Source organism: Enoplosus armatus, chromosome 8 (genome assembly GCF_043641665.1).
Source record: "Enoplosus armatus isolate fEnoArm2 chromosome 8, fEnoArm2.hap1, whole genome shotgun sequence".
Taxonomy (NCBI): domain Eukaryota; kingdom Metazoa; phylum Chordata; class Actinopteri; order Centrarchiformes; family Enoplosidae; genus Enoplosus; species Enoplosus armatus.
The window spans coordinates 26,186,749-26,210,738 of record NC_092187.1 but is presented as its reverse complement, the minus strand read 5'-3'; the positions used below and the strand labels follow the sequence as shown (position 1 = coordinate 26,210,738).

At 44.5% G+C, this 23,990-nt stretch overlaps 1 protein-coding gene across 1 annotated transcript; it reads left to right on the top strand.

The window, feature by feature from the left end:
• The first annotated feature begins 783 nt into the window (after positions 1-783).
• On the top strand, positions 784-17,230 carry fgd1 (FYVE, RhoGEF and PH domain containing 1). The gene is made up of 18 exons (XM_070910226.1): positions 784-841; positions 5,912-6,214; positions 6,303-6,501; positions 6,603-7,365; positions 9,400-9,489; positions 9,796-9,944; positions 10,027-10,183; positions 10,277-10,415; positions 11,223-11,281; positions 13,276-13,422; positions 13,502-13,594; positions 13,762-13,841; positions 14,351-14,381; positions 14,865-14,987; positions 15,736-15,864; positions 16,032-16,190; positions 16,586-16,732; positions 16,955-17,230. Exons 1-18 carry the CDS (start codon positions 784-786, stop codon positions 17,228-17,230), a joined length of 3,102 nt encoding a protein of 1,033 aa, XP_070766327.1.
• The last annotated feature ends 6,760 nt before the right edge of the window (positions 17,231-23,990 follow it).

Genomic DNA, 23,990 nt, shown 5'->3' with positions numbered 1-23,990 from the left:
CTCTCTCTTTCTCTCTCTCTGTCTCTCTCTCTGCTCCCCCCTCTCTCTCTCTGTCTCTCTCTCTCCCTCTCTCTGCCCCCCCTCCCCTCTCTCTCTCTGCCCCCCTCCTCTCTCTGTCTCTTTCTCTCCCTCTCTGCCCCCCTCTCTCTCTCTGTCACTCTCTCTGTCTCTGTCTCTCTGCCCCCCTCCCCTCTCTGTCTCTGTCTCTCTCTCTCTCTGCCCCCCCTCTCTGTCTCTCTCCCTCTCTCTCTCCCTCTCTCTGCCCCCCTCCCCTCTCTCTCTCTCTCTCTCTCTCTCTGCCCCCCCCCTCCTCTCTCCCTCTCTCTCTCCCTCTCTCTGCCCCCCTCCCTTCTCTCTCTCTCTCTCTCTCTCTGCCCCCCCTCCTCTCTCTGTCTCTTTCTCTCTATCTCTCTCTGTCTCTCTCTCTCTCTCTCTCTGCCCCCCCCCCCTCTCTGTCACTCTCTCTGTCTGTCTCTCTGCCCTCCCCCCTCTCTCTCTCTGCCCCCCCCCACTCTCTCTGCCGCCGCCCGCCGCGCACACCGGGCAGCCCTCTGAACCAAACCGAGCGGATCTAACCTACTTATCCATCTTACAGCAGCAGCCTGTCGGTCTGTCAGCAGGTCCGTCAGCCGGTCCGGACCGTCGGTGTGTCTGTGGGTCCGAACCGTTCCGCTCCGGTCCGGTGTGTGTGTGTGTGTGCGTGTGCGTGTGGAGCTGACCCGGTTTCTTCTCCGTGCTGTGGACCGGGAGAGCCGCTCTCTCCCCGCACCAACATTTTCTTTAATGACCGGATTTGTGTTTTGCTGCGCGATGTACATGGACAGAAGCAGCCTGACCAGGGGTGAGTCTGCACACTGTCACAGATAGGCTGCACGTACATCTGCACCGTGCACGCACAGATACCTGCTGATAACCGCTGCACTCGCACTCGCACACAAGCACACGCACACGAGCTCGCTCACAGCTGCAGCCTCATCACACCACTGCATCTTATTTTTATTTGTTTTCTGTCGTTAAATAATCATGATAATGATAATAATCCATGGTGTGTGTGTGTGTGTGTGTGTGTGTGTGTGGGGGGGGGGGGGGGGTGACATACGCTCGTTCACACGGGCTGCCTTGCACGCGCACACACTGACCGACATCTCGCCGCAGTGAATGTAGGCTAGTATGGCTGCATGATACTGCGTCTGCCAGATGTGTGAGTCTCCGCTGCTCTCCGGTCAGTTCAAATGATCTTTAATCAAATACAACATAATGTTACTGGTTGTGATGCAGACACGTGACACATCTGGTGATTATTATTCCACTATGAATGATCCGATCAGCTGATCAATACTCTGCTGTCTGTATGTTTCATTTCATCATTGACACGAAATCCACTTCAGTCCGATTTTAAAGACAGGATTCAGTCAGGAGGTCTAGTTAAAACCCAGATTGTGTGTGTGTGTGTGAGAGAGAGAGAGAGAGAGAGAGAGAGATTTTATTGATTGACTCCTAATCCATTGATTTTAAATGGGCACGCTGATTGGAGGCTGATGGAGATGAACAGCAGGATGGAGGTGGTGTCAGTGATTATTGTGTTTCTGTGTGTGCAGTGGGTTTGTTTCTGCAGACAGACAGACACACCCCCTCCACCACTCACGCATACACACAACCTTGTACTTATATGCTTGTGAGGACCTTCATTAACACATTGCATTCTCTAGCCCATTACCCTAACCCTCAACCATCACAACTAAACGCCTAACCCCAACCCCAACCCTTACCCTAACCTAAACCTAATTCTAACCTGAACCTTAAAACCAAGTCTGGACCTGAACAGCCCTTTGAATGTCCTCACTCCCAAGGTCTAAAATTAAAATTAGTACTCACAAAGATAGCTGTACAAGTACATGCACACACACACACGTTCTGCAGTTGAATCTGGTGAATCTGACAGGGTCTTCTGTGTTTGTGTAGCTTCTCTGTCTGTCTGTCATCCTGTCTGTCTGTAACTTGCTTGCAGTGAATCCTCATTGTTACTCATCATCTGTTGACCTCGTGTCCACCTGTGATCTGTACCTGGTATCTGATCTGGATCAGGACAGACTAATGTTAATGCAGCAGAACACCTAATAAATCCAGATCAAATCGTCCAGACCACATCTGGAAGTCTGGCCTGTAATCAAAGATAATGTATCCAAATACAGACCAACACCCTAAAATCTCCTTAAGGCCCTCTAAAACTACTTAACAGATCCAAATAACCAAAGACAACTACAACTTCCTGCAAGATGACATGAACCATAACCTCCAAGGCGTATTCAGTGACCACTAAGACCTTCTAAACCTTTTTTTCAAAAGGGCCTCTGCACTGACATCACATGTCTCTACTGACATCACATGTCTTTAGTGACATCACATGTCTGCACTGACATCACATGTCTGCACTGACATCACGTCTTTAGTGACATCACATGTCTGCACTGACATCACATGTCTGCACTGACATCACGTCTTTAGTGACATCACATGTCTGCACTGACATCACATGTCTCTACTGACATCACATGTCTTTACTGACATCACATGTCTCTACTGACATCACATGTCTGCACTGACATCACATGTCTCTGCTGACATCACATGTCTCCACTGACATCACATGTCCCCATTGACATCACATGTCTCCATTGACATCACATGTCTGCACTGACATCACATGTCTCTACTGACATCACATGTCTCTGCTGACATCACGTCTCTACTGACATCACATTTCTCTACTAACATCACATGTCTCTGCTGACATCTCATGTCTTTAGTGACATCACATGTCTTTAGTGACATCACATGTCTGCACTGACATCACATGTCTCTGCTGACATCACATGTCTGCACTGACATCACATGTCTCACATGTCTCTACTGACATCACATGTCTTTACTGACATCACATGTCTCCACTGACATCACGTGTCTCTACTGACATCACATGTCTCCACTGACATCACATGTCCCCATTGACATCACATGTCTCCATTGACATCACATGTCTGCACTGACATCACATGTCTCTACTGACATCACATGTCTCTGCTGACATCACATGTCTCCATTGACATCACATGTCTGCACTGACATCACATGTCTCTACTGACATCGCATGTCTCTGCTGACATCACATTTCTCTGCTGACATCACATGTCTCTGCTGACATTGCATGCCTGCACTGACTTCACATGTCTCTGCTGACATCACATGTCTGCACTGACATCACATGTCTGCGCTGACATCACATGTCTCTGCTGACATCACGTCTGCACTGACATCACATTTCTCTGCTGACATCACATGTCTCTACTGACATCACATTTCTTTAGTGACATCACATGTCTGCACTGACATCACATGTCTGCACTGACATCACATGTCTTTAGTGACATCACATGTCTGCACTGACATCACATGTCTTTAGTGACATCACATGTCTGCACTGACATCACATGTCTCTACTGACATCACGTCTTTAGTGACATCACATGTCTGCACTGACATCACATGTCTGCACTGACATCACATGTCTCTGCTGACATCACATTTCTCTGCTGACATCACATGTCTCTGCTGACATCACATGTCTCTACTGACATCACATGTCTGCACTGACATCCCCCTGTGACATGTTGTAGATTCAGTTCATCATCACCTCTCTGAACTCAACAAAGTGAGAGAACTGAAGTCTGTATGAGTGTGTGTTGATTATCAAGCTGTTTGTTCTAACACAGTTTATATTCTGCAGTGTTCATTTATATTCCACACAGAGATCTTACAAATACACTGCTGCACAGAACAAAGCAACGCCTCTATGCTGTTCTGTTCTGTGCAGTAGAGACAGTCTCTGCTGCAGCAGCCTCTTCTGACGTGTTGCCTGTCTGCAACACAACATATATCACTGACATACGTGTGTGTGTGTGTGTGTGTGTGTGTATGTGTGTGTGTGTGTGGAGGGGGAGGGGTTTGCTCAGTAGAGACATGAATGTGTGTGTGGTACAGTCTGTGATGCAGGACTGTTTCTGTTGAAGCTAAATGTAAACGTGTGTGTGTGTGTGAGCTGTGAAGGTGACAGTGGTGCTGCAGCAGGCTGGATGTATTAAAGGAACAGTCCAACATATTCAGTAAATCCTCTTGTTCTCGGTCTTCTCCAGACTCCAGATGTTTCAGAGCGATGTAACCTTCTTGTCTGTATGTCCAGAACAGAGAGAGTTCCAGGACGTGATTAGCCTAAGACTGGCAGGGGAATCTGCTATCCTAGCTTAGCACAAAGACTGGAAGCAGTGGGATTTTCTGGGAATTCTCATCAATATCAGTGTCTGTGTGTTTGACTCAGCATTTGCATATTGAAAATATTCACGTGTAGTGAAACGAAGACGCTGATCTACCAATCCAGCTACTCCAATCCAGCTAACAAAACTATCTCCCTACTGACCAACCTACAACCTACTGAACTACCCTCCTTTGGACTGACCTACCTACCAACTCACTACCAACCGACTTGCCTGTCTACCTACCTATTGTTCTACTGACCTACTTACTGGCAGGCCCGACTACCTAAACCACCTGCCCACCAAATACCTGCCAATCTACCGAAAGAACAATGTATCTATGTATGTTCCAACCTACTGCCTTGCCCACCATATTTTATGTATTAATATTGTATGAACTACAACAGCCAACAAGCCAACTACCTGACAATCGAACTACTTATAGTGTGGCTGACATACTGACCTGTTACTTGACCCCAAGACCAACTGGCCCGTTGCCCTACACACCTTTGACCAACTATTGAATACTTAACTTCCAAACTGCCTACTACCTGAACTAACTACTGACCTACCTACCCAGAAATCTACAGATCTACCTGCCGAATTACTGATCAACCAACTGACCTACCCATCTACCCACCTACCTACCCAAACAACTAGATAACACACTGTCTACACACACACTCATAGCTCCCATTACTGTTACTATTATTATTGTTATTTTTGGAGTAAATCTGCTTTATCTGTATTATTGTTTTAAGAACAGAAAATGTGTTTTATCAGACAGTGTGTGTGTTGATGTGTGTGACTGTGTTTTTACAATCAGCTAATTTCATCCTTCCACACACTGCCCACATCCATCTGTCTGCCTCTCTGTCTGTCTGTCTGTCTTTCTCTGTCTCTCTCTGTCTCTCTCTGTCTGTCTTTCTGTCTGTCTGTCTGTCTGTCTCTCTCTCTGTCTGTCTTTCTGTCTGTCTGTCTGTCTCTCTCTCTCTCTTTCTGTCTTTTTCTCTATATATCTGACTCTCTGTCTGTCTGTCTCTCTCTCTGTCTGTCTGTCTTTCTGTCTGTCTGTTAATTCAATAAAAAGAATACGATCAATATATTCATTATCAGTTCCACATGTCCTTTTTGATCTGAGTTTGATTGTTTCAGGTTTCTGATCCGTTCTTTATTTCTTCTCCTTCCTGTTGACCTACGTGACGAGCTGCTGCTACAGGTCCATTTAGTAGCTGTTGTGGGGCTTTCTATCACATCACATGATTTTCATCAGCAGGTGTACTTTTCTCTGTTATAATTGAAGGAGAAGGACTCACAACATTCACTGATGGTCAGCTATGTTGTGGCATGTACTTCACCTGAACACAGGTGTGTGGAGTCAGACTATGTATTGGTTTGTGTTCATCGTGAGGAAGACAAGCGTGCCGACACGTGTTGGTGTATCTTTACAATGTCGCAGTCTTCTTTGAAAATAGAAAACACGAGTCATTTGTTTGGTTTGCTTTTCTCATGAAAATCAAAAAAGGCCTTTATTTTGGCAGTCTGTGGGTGTGGCCTTTATACCATGTGATTACCATTCTGACCTATCTGTTCCCCCTCCTCAGGTCCCTCCTCCTCCAGTCCCACATTGCTGACTAAGAGTCTCTCTCTGGAGCCGTCCTGCTCTCCATGCGGCCACCAGGGGGCGCTAGACGCTGACACTCCCCAGCGGCTGAGCTCCGACCCGGGGCCCAGCTCTTCCTCATCAGGCCCCGCCTCCCTGGGGGGAGGGGCTGAGCTGACGGAGCGCTGTGGCTCTGCTAACGGGCTGCTGCTGGTCAACGATTCGGGGCCACCGGGACTGCCAGTTACCACAATAACACCACCGAGCAAGAGCAGGCCGCCGCTGCCTGGGCCGAAACCTCAGGGTAACAAACTTTATTTAAATTTAAATATTCACATTGATTTTATGTAAGATTGAAGAGATTGATGAGTTTATGTCCTCACACTCTACAGTCCCCCCAAAGCCCCCCCACCTCCAGCAGCAGACGGGGGTGTCAAGGCCACGCCCCAGGGCTCCAGACAAGCCCCTCCCACCTCCCCCACCCTGCAGACCCCTCCCGGCGGACCCCAGGGGGGGCCGGACTCCCCCCACCCGCTCTGACGGCACCGCCTCCCCCACCTGTGTCCTGTCACTCATCGAGAAGTTTGAGCGGTGAGTTGTGATTGGTCAGAGGAGGAGTGATGTCATCGTTAAAGCATTTATGGAGATTTTAATGTTTGTGTGTGTGTGTGTGTGTGTGTGTGTGTGTGCAGCGAGCAGATCATCGTGGTTCCTGACATCACTGGGGGGGCTCTGTGTCCCCGCCTCCCTGACCCTCCCTCCTCCCTCACTTCCTCCCGACCTTCATCACCAACATCATCGTCATCACCCGCCCCTCCCCCTCCTGATGAGGAACCGCCCACTGAGCTCAAAGGTCATGATGACACACTGGGGGGTGAGGGGGAGGAGGGTGACGGCAACCTGCACGATGACCATGATGATGATGATGATGATGATGATGATGAAGAGCTGGTGGCGGCGTGTCGTGATGACCTCCATCAGAAGCGTCTCTCCATGGAGTCGGGTTACAGCGCCTCAGAGAAACACCTCGAGGATGATGTGGTTGCTGTGGAAATGAGGGAGCAACAACAGCAACAGCCACTGTTGATCGACCAATCAGAGCTCCCCTCGGAGCGTCTGTCCCTCCCCTCCTCACAGACGGATGGGAAGCTGGCCAATCGGGACAGTGGCATTGACAGCATCAGCTCTCCGTCACACAGCGAGGAGCTGTGCTTTGCCGGCGTGGATGACGGGGGCGTGGCTTATCCCTGCAGCCCCGCCCTCCTGCCCCGCCTCTCCAGCTCATCGTCGTATGCAGGGGAGGGAGGGGAGGGGGAGGGAGAGGAGGCGCGGGGAGGAGCCAGGAGGAGGAGGGAGTTCTCTGAGGAGGGAGACAGTGACCTGGAGGAGGAGGAGGAGACTGAGCTAACACTGGTGCTGCCCCCCCCAAAGACAGACAGACAGGACTCTGCTGAGGTGAGACAGGAAGAGAAAAAAACATGGCGCTCAGCACTTTACTAAGAAAAAGGACTAGATGTTTTATGAAAGCAACATTCAGGTCTCATCAGACAACAGCCCCCCTACAGTCAGGAGGTCACATGACACAAAATGACACTGTTATCATCCTTCAGAGCCTTTAGAGTTAATTTACACCAACAGATCTTTAGAGGGGACCTATTATGCGTTTCCTTGTTTTCTGTCATATATATATAATGTTACAGTGTCGGATGTTCACATCAAACATTGCCAAAGTTTCAGATAATGAGGTAAACGTATGTAAAAGTAATCTCTGTGAGCAGAAAGCTTCAGGCTGCTCTGAACACGTTTCAACTTTGGTGTCGAGCTGACGTCAGATAGACACGGATGTCCTTATATGGTCATCTGCTCCAGACACAGCAGTGACAGCACGCCTACGAAGAAGAGGGACGCCTCGTCCACCCGCCCAGTCTGTCTGAGTTATTCTGCCGCTCTGCTCAGGACGACTCTTCAGCTGTTTGCAGGTTGTTCAGTTTGTCTCAAAGAAAGTTGGTCAGTTTCTTGATGGACAGATGGCTTTACTTGTTGCTATAGTCATTGCTAACTACTGCTAACTGTAGCTGCAGAGATCCTAGTCCGGACAGAGTCAGCTAAGCTAATAGGGCTGCCAAAAGCAGGGCTAACTGAGCTAACTGGGCTAACTCAGCTAACGGCAGCTACAGTTAGCAGCAGTTAACAGTTGCTTTCTAAAGGTTTCTGTCCATCAGGAAACTCCATAAATCACAGAGAGTTGAGGCAGCCCAGTCCCCAGAAACACTATGGTCTGATAAACAGGAAGTTCATCACATTCAGTCCCCATATCTCTATTTTCCAAGCTAAGTTACTGTTGCTGTCCTGCAGTCGGCCACAGCGGCTCAGTATGAAGCGGCGCGCTGTGCTCAGGGCTCAGAGGCGTCTCCCTGGTCCTCGTGGGCTGCAGGCCGGCCAATCAGAAGAAAGTGGGCTTTTAGGGAGGCGGGCCTTGAAGAGACAGGAGCTCAAACGGCTTGTGTCAGACAGAGGGTGAACTGAGGGGCCGCATGAAGGGCCACAATAAGATTAATAAGAATTTTAACTGTGAATCATGCAAAGCTGCTCTAGTGGAGTCCCAGAAGAAAGATATAGAAATGAGCATAGTAGGTCCCCTTTAATTAACCACAGGGACTGAAAAATAATAACAAGATGGAGGCTCCACATGTAAGAATCTCATATCACACTCACCACTCTGGAACTTTGTTCTATTCAATTCAATTCAATTAAATTTTATTTCTATAGCGCCAAATCACAACAAAAGTCATCTCATGACACTTTACAAATAGAGCAGGTCTAGACCGACTCTTTATAATGTTATTACAGAGACCAACAGGTCCCACCATGAGCAAGCACTTTGGAGACAGTGGCAAGGAAAAACTTCCTTTTAAGAGGCAGAAACCTCGAGCAGAACCAGACTCTAGGTGGGGGGGGGTCATCTGCTTTGACCGGTTGGGTTTGAGAGAGAGAGAGAGGGAGAGAGACATAGAGAGGGAGGGAGAAAGAGAGAGGGGGAGAGACAGATAGACAGACAGAAAGAGACAGAGAGAGAGAGAGAGATAGACGTAGAGACACAGACAGACCGACCGACAGACAGACTGACAGGCTGACAAGCAGACAGGCAGAGATGTATGGCAGCACTAGCAGTAGAAATAGCAGCTATAATTATAATAATAATGGAAATATGACTGATAATAGTAGTTACAGCTGTAATAATAGCTGAGATTAATAATAGCAATAACAGCTTTAATAGCAACAGAACTACGACTAAACATAATAACTGTAGTGATGAGAGTCAGGCAGGCCCATGGCAGCAGCAGCCAGGCGTACCAGGACCATGATCCACAGGAACCTGCGAGACGACAAAGCACAAAAAAGTTCTGACTCACTGAAATCTCTTTGTCAGTTTTTGATTTGGAGTTGAGCTCCTGTCAGATGTTTAACACAGTCTTTCTTTCTGTCCAGCTGTCTGTCCAGCAGAGAGTCTTCAACATCGCCAATGAGCTGCTGCACACAGAGACCGCCTACGTCTCTAAACTCCACCTCCTGGACCAGGTGCGTCACCTGAGCTCTGACCCTGCTAACAGCCAGTGTCTGGACAGGTCGCCAGTTTATTGCAGGGCTAACACATAGAAACAGACAAACCATTCACATGCACACTCAACCTAACCTGCAAGTCTTTAGATTGTGGGAGGAAGCCAGAGCGCCCGCAGAGAACCCATGCAGGCACGGGGAGAACATGCTTTCACAAGACTTTCACATTACTGATTATGTCACTGTTACCACGGAAACCTAAAAAGTATTTACCCTGCAGGACTGACTGCTGTGTGAACTATTTCCTGTTTATTTCTCCTCCTGCAGGTTTTCTGTGCCCGACTCCTGGAGGAGGCTCGGTCTCGCTCCTCCTTCCCCTGCGACGTCGTTCAGGGAATCTTCTCCAACATCTGCTCCATCTACTGTTTCCATCAGCAGTTTCTGCTGCCAGCACTTCAGAAACGGATGGAGGAGTGGTGAGGACGCTTCTCCTCTTCTTCTCCTGCTGGTTCTCCTTCTTTAGCAGCTGCTTTGACTTCATTCCTCTTTTGTGTGCAGGGACCTGAACCCGCGGATCGGCGACATCCTGCAGAAGCTGGCCCCCTTCCTGAAGATGTACGGCGAGTATGTGAAGAACTTTGACCGAGCCATGGAGCTGGTGAACACCTGGATGGAAAGATCGGCTCAGTTCAAGACCATTATCCTGGAGATCCAGGTCCAGATTCACTGCTGCTCTCAGTCTGTCGTCTGGATGTTGTTTTGTTTGTTTCTGTGTTATAATGTTTGTGTTGTGGTTGTCTTTATGCAGAGGGAGGAGCGCTGTGGTAACCTGACTCTGCAGCATCACATGTTGGAGCCGGTTCAGAGGATTCCTCGCTACGAGCTGCTGCTCAAAGATTATCTGCACCGACTGCCAGAGGACGCGCTGGACTACAGGGACGCCCAGAGTACGTAAAACGAACACACACAAACACAAACATCAGGGCAGTGACAAGGATGCCCACGACTTCCATTCATGTTCTATGTTGACATTAAGTGCACTCATATTTTAATAACACATTGTCATCGATCAGCTGCAATTACTTCTGTCCCACTGCAGGAACTCAACAACCTGTCATCTGGTTCTTCACAGAAACCGAACCTCCCAGAATTTCACTGTATTTTACAAATTGGGACATTTCAGGAAACAGTCGTGTTCATGTTTATGACAGTGAAAGGCTGCAGGACAGACAGTAGAAAAATATAAGTTGATATTGTTATTGATTTTCTTTCAACACAAGCTGGGCACTGGACCAAAATAAGCATCCAGCTCGTCGAACCACTTCGTAGTCATTCAGTTTGCTCTGCTGTATCGTTGTGGTCCTTCATGTGTCTGTAATCGTCTCCAAAGCGGACTTAGGACAGTGGAAACAAAGACAGCAGTTTGTGTTCTTGCAGTGGAAAAGATCCAGAATCACCGCCCTCGTTCCTTCAGGACACAATCAAAAGTAAACATGGAGGAGCTTTCTGTGTCTTTAATCATCAATCAACAACAAATCAAACTGATTATATGTAAATCAAACCAGCATCCAACGGCACAATGAAGTCACCTCAGTGTGAATACATCTAAAAAATATCATGTTGAGATCGCTGCTGTGATCGGTAATAATATTGGTAATAATGTTAAACCGCCGTTATTGTATTTAATAAATGGTCTTTTTGGGGTTTCCTCTTGAGTAATATGTATATTTATTTATTTATGTTTCTCTCTGCAGAGTCTCTGGAGCTGATCGCCACGGCAGCAGAACACTCCAATGCTGCCATCAGGAAGATGGTAAGTTTCACACAGTCGACACCCAGAGCTGTCAGCCATAATCAGCATGGTCATCATGGTCTGCCACGGTTCAGACCACATCACACACACAGTCAAATACATGTGGCTAAGACCAGATTAAACGCTGTCGGTTTGTCATTAAACTTCATCTTTAATTAAACTTCTCTGATTCCGTTCAACAGTTCAGTTGCATCATGTTTAGTTCAGCTACATCATGTTTAGTTCTGCTGTGTCATGTTTAGTTCAGCTGTGCTGTGTCATGTTTAGTTCAGCTGCGTCATGTTTAGTTCAGATGCATCATGTTTAGTTCAGCCGCATTGTGTTTAGTTCAGCTGCGTCATGTTTAGCTGCATTATGTTTAGTTCAGCTGCGTCATGTTTAGTTCAGCTGCATCATGTTTAGTTCAGCTGCGTCATGTTTAGTTCAGATGCATCATGTTTAGTTCAGCCGCATTGTGTTTAGTTCAGCTGCGTCATGTTTAGCTGCATCATGTTTAGTTCAGCTGTGTCATGTTTAGTTTAGCCGTGTCATGTTTAGTTTAGTTCAGCTGTGTCATGTTTAGTTCAGCTGTGTCATGTTTAGTTTAGCCGCATCATGTTCAGTTCAGTTGCATCATGTTTAGTTCAACTGCTTCGTGTTTAGTTCAGTTACATCATGTTTAGTTCAGCTGCGTCATGTTTAGTTCAGCTGTGTCATGTTTAGTTCAGCTGCGTCATGTTTAGTTCAGCTGCGTCATGTTTAGCTGCGTCATGTTAAGTTCAGTTGCATCATGTTTAGTTCAGCTGCGTCATGTTTAGTTCAGCTGCGTCATGTTTAGTTCAGCTGCGTCATGTTTAGCCGCGTCATGTTTAGTTCAGTTACGTCGTGTTTAGTTCAGCTGCGTCATGTTTAGTACAGCTGTGTCATCTTTAATTCAGCTGTGTCATGTTTAGTTCAGCCGTGTCATGTTTAATTCAGCTGTGTCATGTTTAGTTCAGCTGCGTCATGTTTAGTTCAGCTGCGTCATGTTTAGTTCAGCTGAGTCATGTTTAGCTGCATCATGTTTAGTTCAGCTGCGTCATGTTTAGTTCAGCCGTGTCATGTTTAATTCAGCTGTGTCATGTTTAGTTCAGCCATGTCATGTTTAATTCAGCTGTGTCATGTTTAGTTCAGCTGTGTCATGTTTAGTTCAGCTGCGTCATGTTTAGTTCAGCTGTGTCATGTTTAGCCACATCATGTTTAATTTAGCCGCATCATGTTTAATTCAGCCGTGTCATGTTTAATTCAGCTGTGTCATGTTTAGTTCAGCCGTGTCATGTTTAGTTCAGCCGTGTCATGTTTAGTTCAGCTGCATCATCTTTAGTTCAGCCACATCATGTTTAGTTCAGCTGCGTCATGTTTAGTACAGCCGTGTCATGTTTAATTCAGCTGTGTCATGTTTAGTTCAGCCATGTCATGTTTAGCCACATCATGTTTAATTTAGCCGCATCATGTTTAATTCAGCCGTGTCATATTTAATTCAGCTGTGTCATGTTTAGTTCAGCCGTGTCATGTTTAATTCAGCTGAGTCATGTTTAGTTCAGCCACATCATCTTTAGATCAGCTAATTTGCTATGAACTCTGGGTAAATTAACTTTACAACACCTCATCAGATCACTCAGCTGTGCTCACTCCACAACATGCTAACAAACCACAAATTATCAGCCATGTTTTCCTTTGTGTCACTGATTGTTACCACGGAAACATGGCTCTTCATTTTAATTTGGAGGAAGGATGGCTAACATTTTATTATTGAAATAAGTTTTCATTAAACTGATCTGAGAGCAAAGTTAAGATCAGTCTGAAGTGTGAAACCAGACTTCTGATGTTCAGTCTGTTTCCACACAGACGTTTTCACCTAGATTTAAAAACTAAAAATGTCTTTTTATTCTCTTTGCTGTCTCTACCTGTCTCTCTGTGTCCACCTTTCTCTCTGTCTCTACCTGTCTCTCTGTTTCCACCTGTTTGTCTGTCAGGAGCGAATGAGGAAGTTGTTGAAGGTGTACGAGTTGTTGGGAGGAGAAGAAGACATCGTTAACCCGACAAACGAGCTCATTAAAGAAGGACACATCCTCAAACTGTCCAATAAGAATGGGACCACGCAGGACAGATACCTCATACTGGTACTCTACTGTCTTCTACTCTATGCTACTGGATTGTTGATGCAGTCTGCAGTGATAAGTGACGCCAGTCTCTCTGCAGTTTAATGACAGGTTGCTGTACTGTGTCCCGAAGCTGCGTCTGATTGGTCAGAAGTATGGTGTCCGTGCTCGCATCGATGTGGACGGTATGGAGGTGAGACATCATCAGCTGATAAACACAGATTACTGAGTGGAGCTCCGCCCTGATTAAACCTGTCTACCTGTCTGTCCACCTGTCTCTCTCTCTCTCTGTCTGTCCACCTGTCTCTCTCTCTCTCCACCTGTCTCTCTGTTCACCTGTCTCTCTTTCTGTCTGTCCAGCTGAAGGAGACCAGCAGTGTTGCAGTTCCCAGGACATTCCTGGTGTCTGGGAAACAGAGATCCCTGGAGCTGCAGGCCAGGTACAGACAGACAGACAGACATAGACAGACACAGACAGACAGACAGAGACATGGGCAGACAGACAGACAGAGAGAGACAGACAGACAGACAGAGTCTTTTGTGACCTGAGTGATGTCATCGGGACAGAGGTTCTAGGGGCTGATTTCCTTGAGCAAGAATGTAAACAAACATGGCATCCGAAGACAAAAAAGACAGACGAATCGACTGCGAGCTTTCTTCTGTTTCACAGTTCCAACAACACTTGTGTACAGGTGAAGAGCACTCTGTGCTCTCATTGGTCAACGTCATAAACACGTCTTGGAACAATTCTGACACGCTCGACTTTCTGTTGGGACGTCGGTTCTGATAAAACCATCAACAGTTGTGTCGTCTGAAGTCTGAACCCAACAGAACTTGAGTTTGTTTTGCAGTTCATTTCAGTATTGAGGTGCATGTTACTGGAACGCAGTCATCCCCACAGACAGATGGTGTTTTCTGATTGGCTTTCTGTGTGATTGTGTCTCTGTAGGACGGAGGAGGAGAAGAAAGACTGGATACAGGTAACACTGTTCACAATGCAGCTTCGCCTCACAGACAGGTGTAATTCAACACCTCCCTGAAAATCTGATTTCTGTTGACCTCCAGTGGTTCAACTTACTTACTACCTCACCTTGCTGCCGTGATGTCACGGTGGACTGGAGTACACATCAACAGAGCACATTTCTGAGCACATTGATCAGTGATTCTGGCTGTGAAACAGCCTGCGCTGAAGTTGTAGGAAAGAGTGCAAATATAAAAAATATATAAACAAGGTAAACATTAAGCATCAAGTTACTCTTCAAGCTGATGTCAAATAACAAGCAGAAGCTCAAAGTATGTATCTCCCCTTTTCAGGCAGGCTTTTAACGTGAAACGTCTGCAGGAAGTGTTTCTCTGACAACACTTTTTATCACTTTATTATATGTTTATTATATGTTACTCCAGACTGGCGTTTATTTGTTAGTGTGATTATTTTATTTGTGCGTGTGTGTGTGTATTGTCAGGCCATCCAGGCTACCATCCAGAGACACGAGCAGACGATGGAGAGCTTCAGACATCTGAACTGTTCACTACGAGACGACGAGTCCACACCACCTCACTCCCCGGTAACATGCACACTAATAACTGTTCACAGATCAGAGCCTCGTTCCAAAAGCATCTTAAGACTGAGATGATCTTAGAATCCATCTGATGAACCGTCTTAAGATTTAGAGACATTTCCCAAAAGCATCATAACTGAAGAGGCTTGAAATGAAGACTGTTCACTCCAGGATTGATTTCAGTTTTTATAGTTTTTGTTCATTTTGAACTCTTTTATCACAAACACTGATGTTCTTTAAGTGACATTTGATGTCAAATGTGTGAAAATATTTGTTAGAAAATAAGTTGTCCTTCTCTGATATCTTCATCTCTTCTGGCTGAAACTTTCCTCGTGACATATTTTCAGTTTCATATCTTCTGTTTTCTTTCTGTCATTTATGGTCACGTGTTGAAATCCAGATGAGCTGCATTTTCATTAACTTATAGGAACCAACGCTGCTTCCTCTCAGGTTTAATGTGAGTTTCAGAGTAACGTTATCCTGCAGCAGATAAACCAATCAGAGTTTCTTAAGCTGACTTTACCCTGGAACAAGAATAATAAATTGGCAGACGGTTTACTGACATTAAGCTTTGGTTACCCCCGTAGAAATTTAAGAGCACAGCGTGGAAAACCCTCTTCATTTCTAATGTTGATCGTTATCGTCCCTGTTCAGTGTGTCAGGGTCAGACCTGCCGCCTGTTTGTCCCGGTGGATAACTGCAGTACTGCAGGCAGGAGACCTCCAACTGCAGAAAAGGTAAATTATAACTCTTCATCGTTGTCTTTCTGTCTCAGAGCTGTGTGGAGTTGGGAAAGAGAGCTCCGACTCCGATCCGAGAGAAGGAAGTCACTCTGTGTATGAAGTGTCAGGAGCCATTCAACTCCATCACCAAGAGACGACATCACTGTAAAGCCTGCGGACACGTATGTTCACGTTATCCTTAACAGCTGCTGACATTTAGAACATCTGCAGGTCGGCTCCAGACCACGTTCAATGTGTGTGTGTGTGGATTATATATCTTTAATGAAACAATGGTTAACTTCAGCTTCAGGACCGTCATTTATCAGCTGTTTGTCCGTGTTGAATCCAGGTGGTTTGTGGGAAATGTTCAGAGTTTCGTGCTCGTCTGTCATACGACAACAACCGAACCAACCGTGTTTGTGTCGACTGCTACGCCATGCTGGTAGGAGTGTCACCCTCCCCCACCACGCTAACCAGCAGCACCCACAGAAGGCGCTCCATCCTGGAGGTTAGTGTGACATCACTGTGATGTCACCATTTCTCTGTGTGTGTTTTTGGGGTCCGTATATGACAACGTTTGTCCCACTGACAAATTCTAGTTTCTTTTTCATTGCTCACTTTCCAATGTGAAGTTTTCCAGCTTTCAGCTCTGTAAGCTTTTAGGAATTTAGAGTAGTTAGCACAAAGTACTACCAGAGAACTATAAATTCTATATTACATTTGGCAGTTTCGTGATTTATGATTTGGCGCTATATAAATAAAATTGGATTGAATTGGAATGCTAATATTACCAAAAGGTACAACAGATAATAAAAATAGAAGAACAATGACATCACTGAAAACTCAGAAACAAGATTGAGTCAGAAAACTAATGCATTCTTCATGTGTCTCTTGTTGCCATAGAAACAGGCCTCCCTGGCAGCAGAGAACAGTGTGATTTGTAGTTTTCTTCACCACATGGAGAAAGGAGGGGGGCGGGGCTGGCAGAAGGCCTGGTTCGTCATCCCTGAAAATGAGCCGCTGGTGCTCTACATCTACGGAGCTCCACAGGTACGTTAATATAAAACACTGTGCAGCAGCCGGAGAACACATGCAGGACCAACCAGCCAACCACCCAGAATGCAACTACAAACCAACCAACCAGAACACAACAGGAAGGAAATGATGATGATGATGGTTTTAGGTTTTCGTTTCCTTTGGCCATGGTATAATGATGCACTCTAAGGCGTCTCCATGTAGAAAATAATGGACTATTTATTATCTTCCCACCAGGACGTGAAGGCGCAGCGCAGCGTGCCTCTAATTGGCTTCGAGGTCTCTCTTCCCGAGTCATGTGACCGCCTGGAGCGGCGCCACGCCTTCAAGATCTCCCAGAGTCACCTGACTCTGTACTTCAGTGCTGACGGAGAGGAGCTACAGCGGCGATGGATGGACGTCTTGTCAAGGGCTGGAAGGGGGGAGGAGCATCAGGTCCACCGGTCAATCGTGGAGAGTCTGGAGGAGGAGGGGGAGGAGCTAGCAGCTGCAGCACAGGGGGATAACACGTGATTCTATTGGACGAGGAAGGATGGCGATGGTGAAGGCAGGATCTTATCAATATCTAATGGAAACCAGTACAAAACCAGTACATACAGTCGAAGCTGATATTTAACACACACACACACACATACACACACACACACACACACAAACACACACTCTGAAGCTCTCTGTGTATTTAAAGTTGCGTGGTTCGTCTGCATGATTCCTCCCCACTCTCAACACAAGATGGCGTCTCTCTCTGTCTTCACCTTTTTTTCACCTGTGTCATATCACAGTGAGGTGGGCGGAGCCTCTTCTCCCAGTAACAAACAGTAACATCAGAACACAGAACCACTGCTGTTTTTCTCCCCTCAGTTTGGTCTGTGGCATGGCTTCAAACATTACAGTACCCATAAGCCTCAGCTGCCGTTGCTATGGAGACACCTCCACCCAGAGCTGTGACATCATATTCAGAAAACTGATGCAAAATTATGATGAAATTGTGAATGAATGAAGGTTTTAGTCTAAAGCTCTCTGATTGGACGTTTCCTGGAATACAAACAACAGGTTTTGCAGAATCGTCTACTGTGACCGTTCCTATGTGACCATGGGGCTGATATGATCTGGACCCGGACTGACTCAGGTCCATGTTTTGGTCTCTGATGCGAGAGTGTGAAGACTTCTACTTTCATCCGTCAATGAAAACACGAGCTAAACGGAGGAACAAGCACAGAAACACACGGAGTCGACCTGGACAAAAGGTGGATCTTCTGCTGTCGCTGTCGAGGTTAAAGAAGAGATTCTCCCCGTTTTTCAAAAGATTAACAGTGCTGTTTCCTGAGCTCAAACAGAAAGTTGATAAAGTGTCAGACTGTTGAAAGAACAGAGGAAACGCTGGGAGACTTTTAAAACACGAAGGAAGAAAAAGACTGATGTGTCCTCAAAAGACTTTTCCACTTTTAATCCCAAATTTCCCCTGAAGACAAAACTCACCAGATTTCTTTTTGAATCTTGATTCTTGATTTTTAAACTTCCCCTCAGTAACCCCACTGCTGCTGTCTGGCCTCCACACCTGCCAATCAAATCACCTGTCTGAACTGCATTTCCCAGCAGCCTCTGCTCTGAGGTGTGGACTCATTTTACCTGAAGCCTCTCTGCCCCCAGCTGCTGAAGTCGGGTACTGCAGGATTTTATACAGTCACTGAGGCGGCTCGTGGCGGTCCTGAAGAAATCTCACTCAAACATTCACTGCCTGCAGGTTTATTTTTCTAACCTCAGTTACAGATTTTCATTGTCAGTTTATCTACACATTATTAGTATAATATGTCTTATAATATTATATATTATTCATATTTCTGTTTAGTTCTCAGAGTTCAAACTGTTTCTTCAGTCAAAAACACGAGAAGATTCAGTTCATAAATACAGGAAGAAACTGGAGATGACATTTCAAGAGAAATGACTCATTATTAAAACTGCTCTTTGTTATAGCGCCCCAAATCCCCAAACTTCCTCCAAGATCACTTTGGAAAAAAAGATGAAAAGTTTGGAATGATACAAAGCATTTTTATTTTATTTGTATCATTCCAAACTTTTCATATTTTACTCTAATAAGTCAAGATTCGGACTTTCAAAGTCATTTATAGTGATTAATTACAGCTTGCTGTTTTCTGGTGGTTGTGTATCTCAGTGAACTGAATCTCATTGTGCTTTGGACAAAACAAGACATTGTCACCGTAGACTGTGAGGGACATTTACTGACCTTTATTGAGCAGATGACTAATTGATTAATTGAGAAAATAATAACTGAAAATGATAATAATCATAAGTTGCAGCCCTAATAACCTGTAAGATATGAGGCTTCTGCAGGACTCTGATGATCCCAGTCCTAGATGATGATGTGTGGTAGTGGGTTTTTTAATTTTTGGATGTAAAAAGTTTGAAAGAGTTTTTAAAGATGAACGGAGACATGAAGAGTCTCTGAGAGGAACCAGAAACCAGACTGGACTGTAAACCTTCATGTTTCTGCGGAGTTCAGACTGAACACTGAACCATTCCACGTCAGATGGACTCGATGGTTTCTGTTTCCTGGATGCTGGAAATTAATCCAGCAGTTAGACGGAGCCGATCTGAACTGAACCCAAAAGAAAAAAGTTTAGTTGTTTTTATCATCTTCCCTTCCAGTGGTACAGTATTTCTCTCTGTCTCTATAAACACCTTTTGGAAAAAGTGTTTTGATAGTGAAAAGCAAATATTATTAATATTGATATTGTTATTCTGATGAATCTATCTGATGATATGATGAACTGAAAAGACTTCTTGTTGGATATTTCGTGATTATGAGTCGGGTTGTATTTCATGTTTGCTTGATGCAAGTTGATGCAAGAAGAAAAAAGAGCTCAACGTTCAACTGTGTCAGAGTAACAAAGAGTAAAGTTTTTGTAAATATAATTTATTCTCCTGTTACCCCTCGGTCATGTGACTATGTAAAGGTTAAAGGTTAACGCTCGCTGTTCCTCCACACTCTGCAGACCTCCACAGAGCCAGAGCCAAACAGACAGTTTGGGTTTCAGTGGCAGCCATGTTGCTCCACAGTTTAGATTAACGGCTAACAAGGTGAAGGTTAAAGGAACAATCTGACATTTCAGTAAATTCTCATGTTGTCTGGCTTCTCCAGAGTCAGATGTTACAGTTTCATCTCTGCGTACCCAGTACAGATACAGGACCAGGAAGTGACTCTGTTCAGCTAGCACTGCTTAGTGTGCAACCTTAATTTAGCATTTAACTAGTTAGCTGCCAAGTTCTATACTTTGACCTAAAGGATGCAGTTTGTGCTCTATGCTAACAACACAATTCTAATCTCTGGCTAAATGGTAAACACTAACCCAGTGCTTTGTTAGTTGTTGTTGGAAGGTGAAACTTTCTCTTTTGATGGAGCTAGGTTTGCAGTTTCTCCCTGCTTCCAGTCATTGTGCTAAACCAGACTAAACATGTCCTGGACACACAGATTGGAAACTGATATCCATCTGAAACATCTGACTGTGGGTTACAAAATGTTTTGAAAACTGGATTTCTCAAAATGTTGAAGTCTTTCTTTAACTTCTACCTCAGCTCTGTCACGAACATGGTGCTCAGTCTGTGCATGGCTCTGGTTATCACAGCGTGTTTTTAGCGTGTTTCTGGCATGTAAAGCAGACTGCAGTGGTGTGTTGTCCTCCTCCCTCAGTGGGAATGGAAGCAAATGGCCAGTAACGCAGCCTTATAGTTCCCATCATCATCATCATCTGTCTTGATGTGGTGAAACAATGCTTTTAACTTTCAGTCTGAATGATTTGTGTTGGGGAATTGTTGATTATTTTGCTTCTTTTTATGAGTTTTATTTTTTGGGAGACTGGTTCCAACCAATCCTGACTGGTTCTGACTGGTTCTGACCAGTGTGTGTATGATATAGTTTAACAGTGGTGTGTTGTATCAGTCCAGTGTGCACTTTCTCTTTGTGCCAAAGCACGTATTCAAAACTATACAGTATTCAGTACACAGCGCTAGTGAAGTTGTTGGTTAATATATCAGATCTGCATTATGTATTTAAGTATTTCTTGTTGTTTCTTTTTTTGGGCTGGATACCACACGTCAGTTTATAGCCTGTTACAGTTTCACTTTGAGCCACTTATAACTAGAGATGAGCATCATTCAATTATTATTTAGGTGTGAAATTATCAGCTAAGAGTTCTAATATGTGGTTGATTTCTCAATATAACGCCTACTGGAATATTTGTTTTTGGAGATGTGAGGGCCCATTGTGCAAGCTAGCTCTAGCTAGGAGGCCAGCTACCAAAATGACTCACCACACTTAATCAATATTAATAAGTGTATATAATTGAAAACAAATAGAGGCAGTGTATATTCTATTTTTCTGCACCCTGATTTAAACTTGCCAGGTTCAGACTCCCAAGAACATGATTAGGAATGCGATGCACAACCTCAGTTTCCCAACAAGCAAACATTGATTACCATGTTCGCTAAATATTCATGATAGACCTGTCATGTTTTTTAGCTATGGGCTTTATACCACTGGGCACTACAAGCTAATGTTAGCTGACTCTTGCTAGCAGACAGATTTTCCCTGTTGTTTATAATGGTGGAGCTGCCACTTGTCAGCAGGCTAACAGTATTACTTTATTTTGCTTATTAGTACAGTAGTTTTTTAGTTATTGTTATGCAATAATTCAGAGTTGTGGTTTATGAAGACGTGTCCTTCTTTCAGAGAGAGACAGACCGGACAGAGAAGCTTGGTGATGTAGCGACTACTAGAGCTAGCGACAGTAGAACTAGTTGGCAAAATAGTGTAGCTGACAAGCTAACTGCTAACTTGCTAACCAGCCAGGAACATTACAGCACTAGTAGTCACAATTCCCTTAATGTTAAGACAGTTAGTGTTGGTCACTGCCAGAAATTACTGTCAAACTTCAAAGTTAACTTGACGTAAAATATTTATATGAATTTACTTTGTCTTTACGTGCGAATCCGCTAATCGTAGCGATGTGAGGTATAATTTAGTTTATATGCACATCAATGGTCTGACACATAATCTCATTTTTTAAATTTTACCCTGCTGTGATCTACTGTAAGGCCACACCCATTTAAGTGTGTGATGAGGTGCAGCCAACTATGACGTGTCCATATTTCTGAACAAAAGCATTTCGTGTAGTCGTTTTTATTACTGTCCATTTAAATTTCAGTGTAAAAACTGGATTTGCTCGTCTCTAGTTATAACCTGTCATCTCCTGTTAGCAGCAGTTACAGTAAGCTAGAGACAGTTATTGCCTGTTTAAACCAATATAACAAGTTTTAACTGGTTTAAGCAGTTAGAAAGAAATATTTACAGCCAGTCTGGACCAGTTAGAGCCGGCTCTAGTCAGCTATAACCAAATGCAGCCAGTCAACGTGAAACTACAGTTGTATTTACCACAGCTGGTTAGAACTGGTTTTAACTGGTTCTGTCCGGTTAACGCTGGTTCTGTCACACTGGACTACTGTTCTTTGTCAGCCTGGTTTCATTACAGTTGATTCAGTATTTCGCCTTACAGTTTCTGAATTCTATTGAACTTTTGCTTGTGCCAAATCAGACGATGCGGTCGCTGTCAGTGTTCAACAGTTAACGTATTCATTCATCGTTTTTAATCCAAAGTGTTATTATTGATTTTGTTTTTTACTTCCTGTTCTGATCTCAGTGGTTTTCAGGAGGGTTCTGTGTGTTTCTATCGTCACACTGTTAAATCAGTCTTGAGTGACACTTCTTCACCTTTTCAAACCATGTCAGTCTGGTTCCTCCTATCAGAGGGTCACAGTGTTGTGGACTGTTATTGGCTGCTGTTACCATGGAGACCATCAGGACTTTCACCTCCATTTATATTCACACAAGCGTCATTCGCTAAGATGAAGCTGAAACATGCATGAAACAAACCAAATTTGTTTTTTTGGCATGTGGACTGTGAACGTCACCAAATATTTAAAATACGGAGAATTATTAAGAACCAGTGAGAGGAAGACTGGGCAGTGATGTCATTAAAAAACATTGTTTTCGTAACCAAACCTCTTATCTCCTGACTCGTTGCCATGGGAACCGCTGGGTTTCTGGAGCAGTATGTTACCACAGGAACCACCAGGCTCCCAATCCTCATTCAACCTCTGAGTTCCACAGCTGCTGGCTTCACAGTGCTGTGGGGTCTGGAGCTGCCAGCCCCATGTTACCATAGCAACCACTGCACTCTAGTTACCATGACAGCAACATCCACCATCTTCTCTCTCTCCGGGTGTAACAGCAGCATGGTTGTGTATTCTTCTTCTTCCTGTTGTAGTTCTGGTATCTTGTTATTATTGATTATTGATTATTGATTGATTGCAGGTTATTGGTTAGTGGCCGGCCACTGCCTTCCATCCTGTCCATGTCTGTTTCCCATCATGCCCTTCTGTAAGAAAACACAATGAGAGATGTTTATAAGGTTAGAAATGAAATAAAAACATAAAAACTGACCATGTGACTGTCTCGAAGTATATTTACAACTACTACTACGTTTATCACTACCTCTACTACTATTTCTTTCAGAAAACGTTTCTGTGATGCTATAAAACCACTTAGGAATGAAGCAACAGCACCATCCAGTGACGAGACAAGAAAAGAGTGATACATGAAAGTTCAACTGAGTGAATACATAAATAAAAGCAGGTGCAAATGTGTTATATATGTGTATATGTATATTTGTGATATTAATGGCTTTTATGTTTTTTATGGGGGGGCAGGGCAGTTGTAGCTATATAATATTCCTTAAAATGGCCTTCAAAGAAAAAATATTTATAATATTTTTTACATTTTGCCATAAACAAGAATCAAATTTATAAAGAAAAAAAACATACATACAGTTAGGGCCAGAAATATTTGGACATGATTTGACTCTGCATGCCACCACATTGGATTTGAAATTAAACAACTAAGATGCAATTGAAGTGCAGACTTTCAGGTTTAATTCAAGGGGTTGAAGAAAAATATCCTATGAAACATTTAGGAATTGTAACCATTTTTATACAAAGTCTCCTCATTTCAGGGGCTCAAAAGTAATTGGACAAATTAACATTACCATAAGTAAAATGTTCATTTTTAATACTTTGTTGAGAATCCTTTGCAGGCAATGACTGCCTGAAGTCTGGAACCCATGGACATCACCAAACGCTGGGTTTCCTCCTTTGTGATGCTTTGCCAGGCCTTTACTGCAGCGGTCTTCAGTCGTTGCTT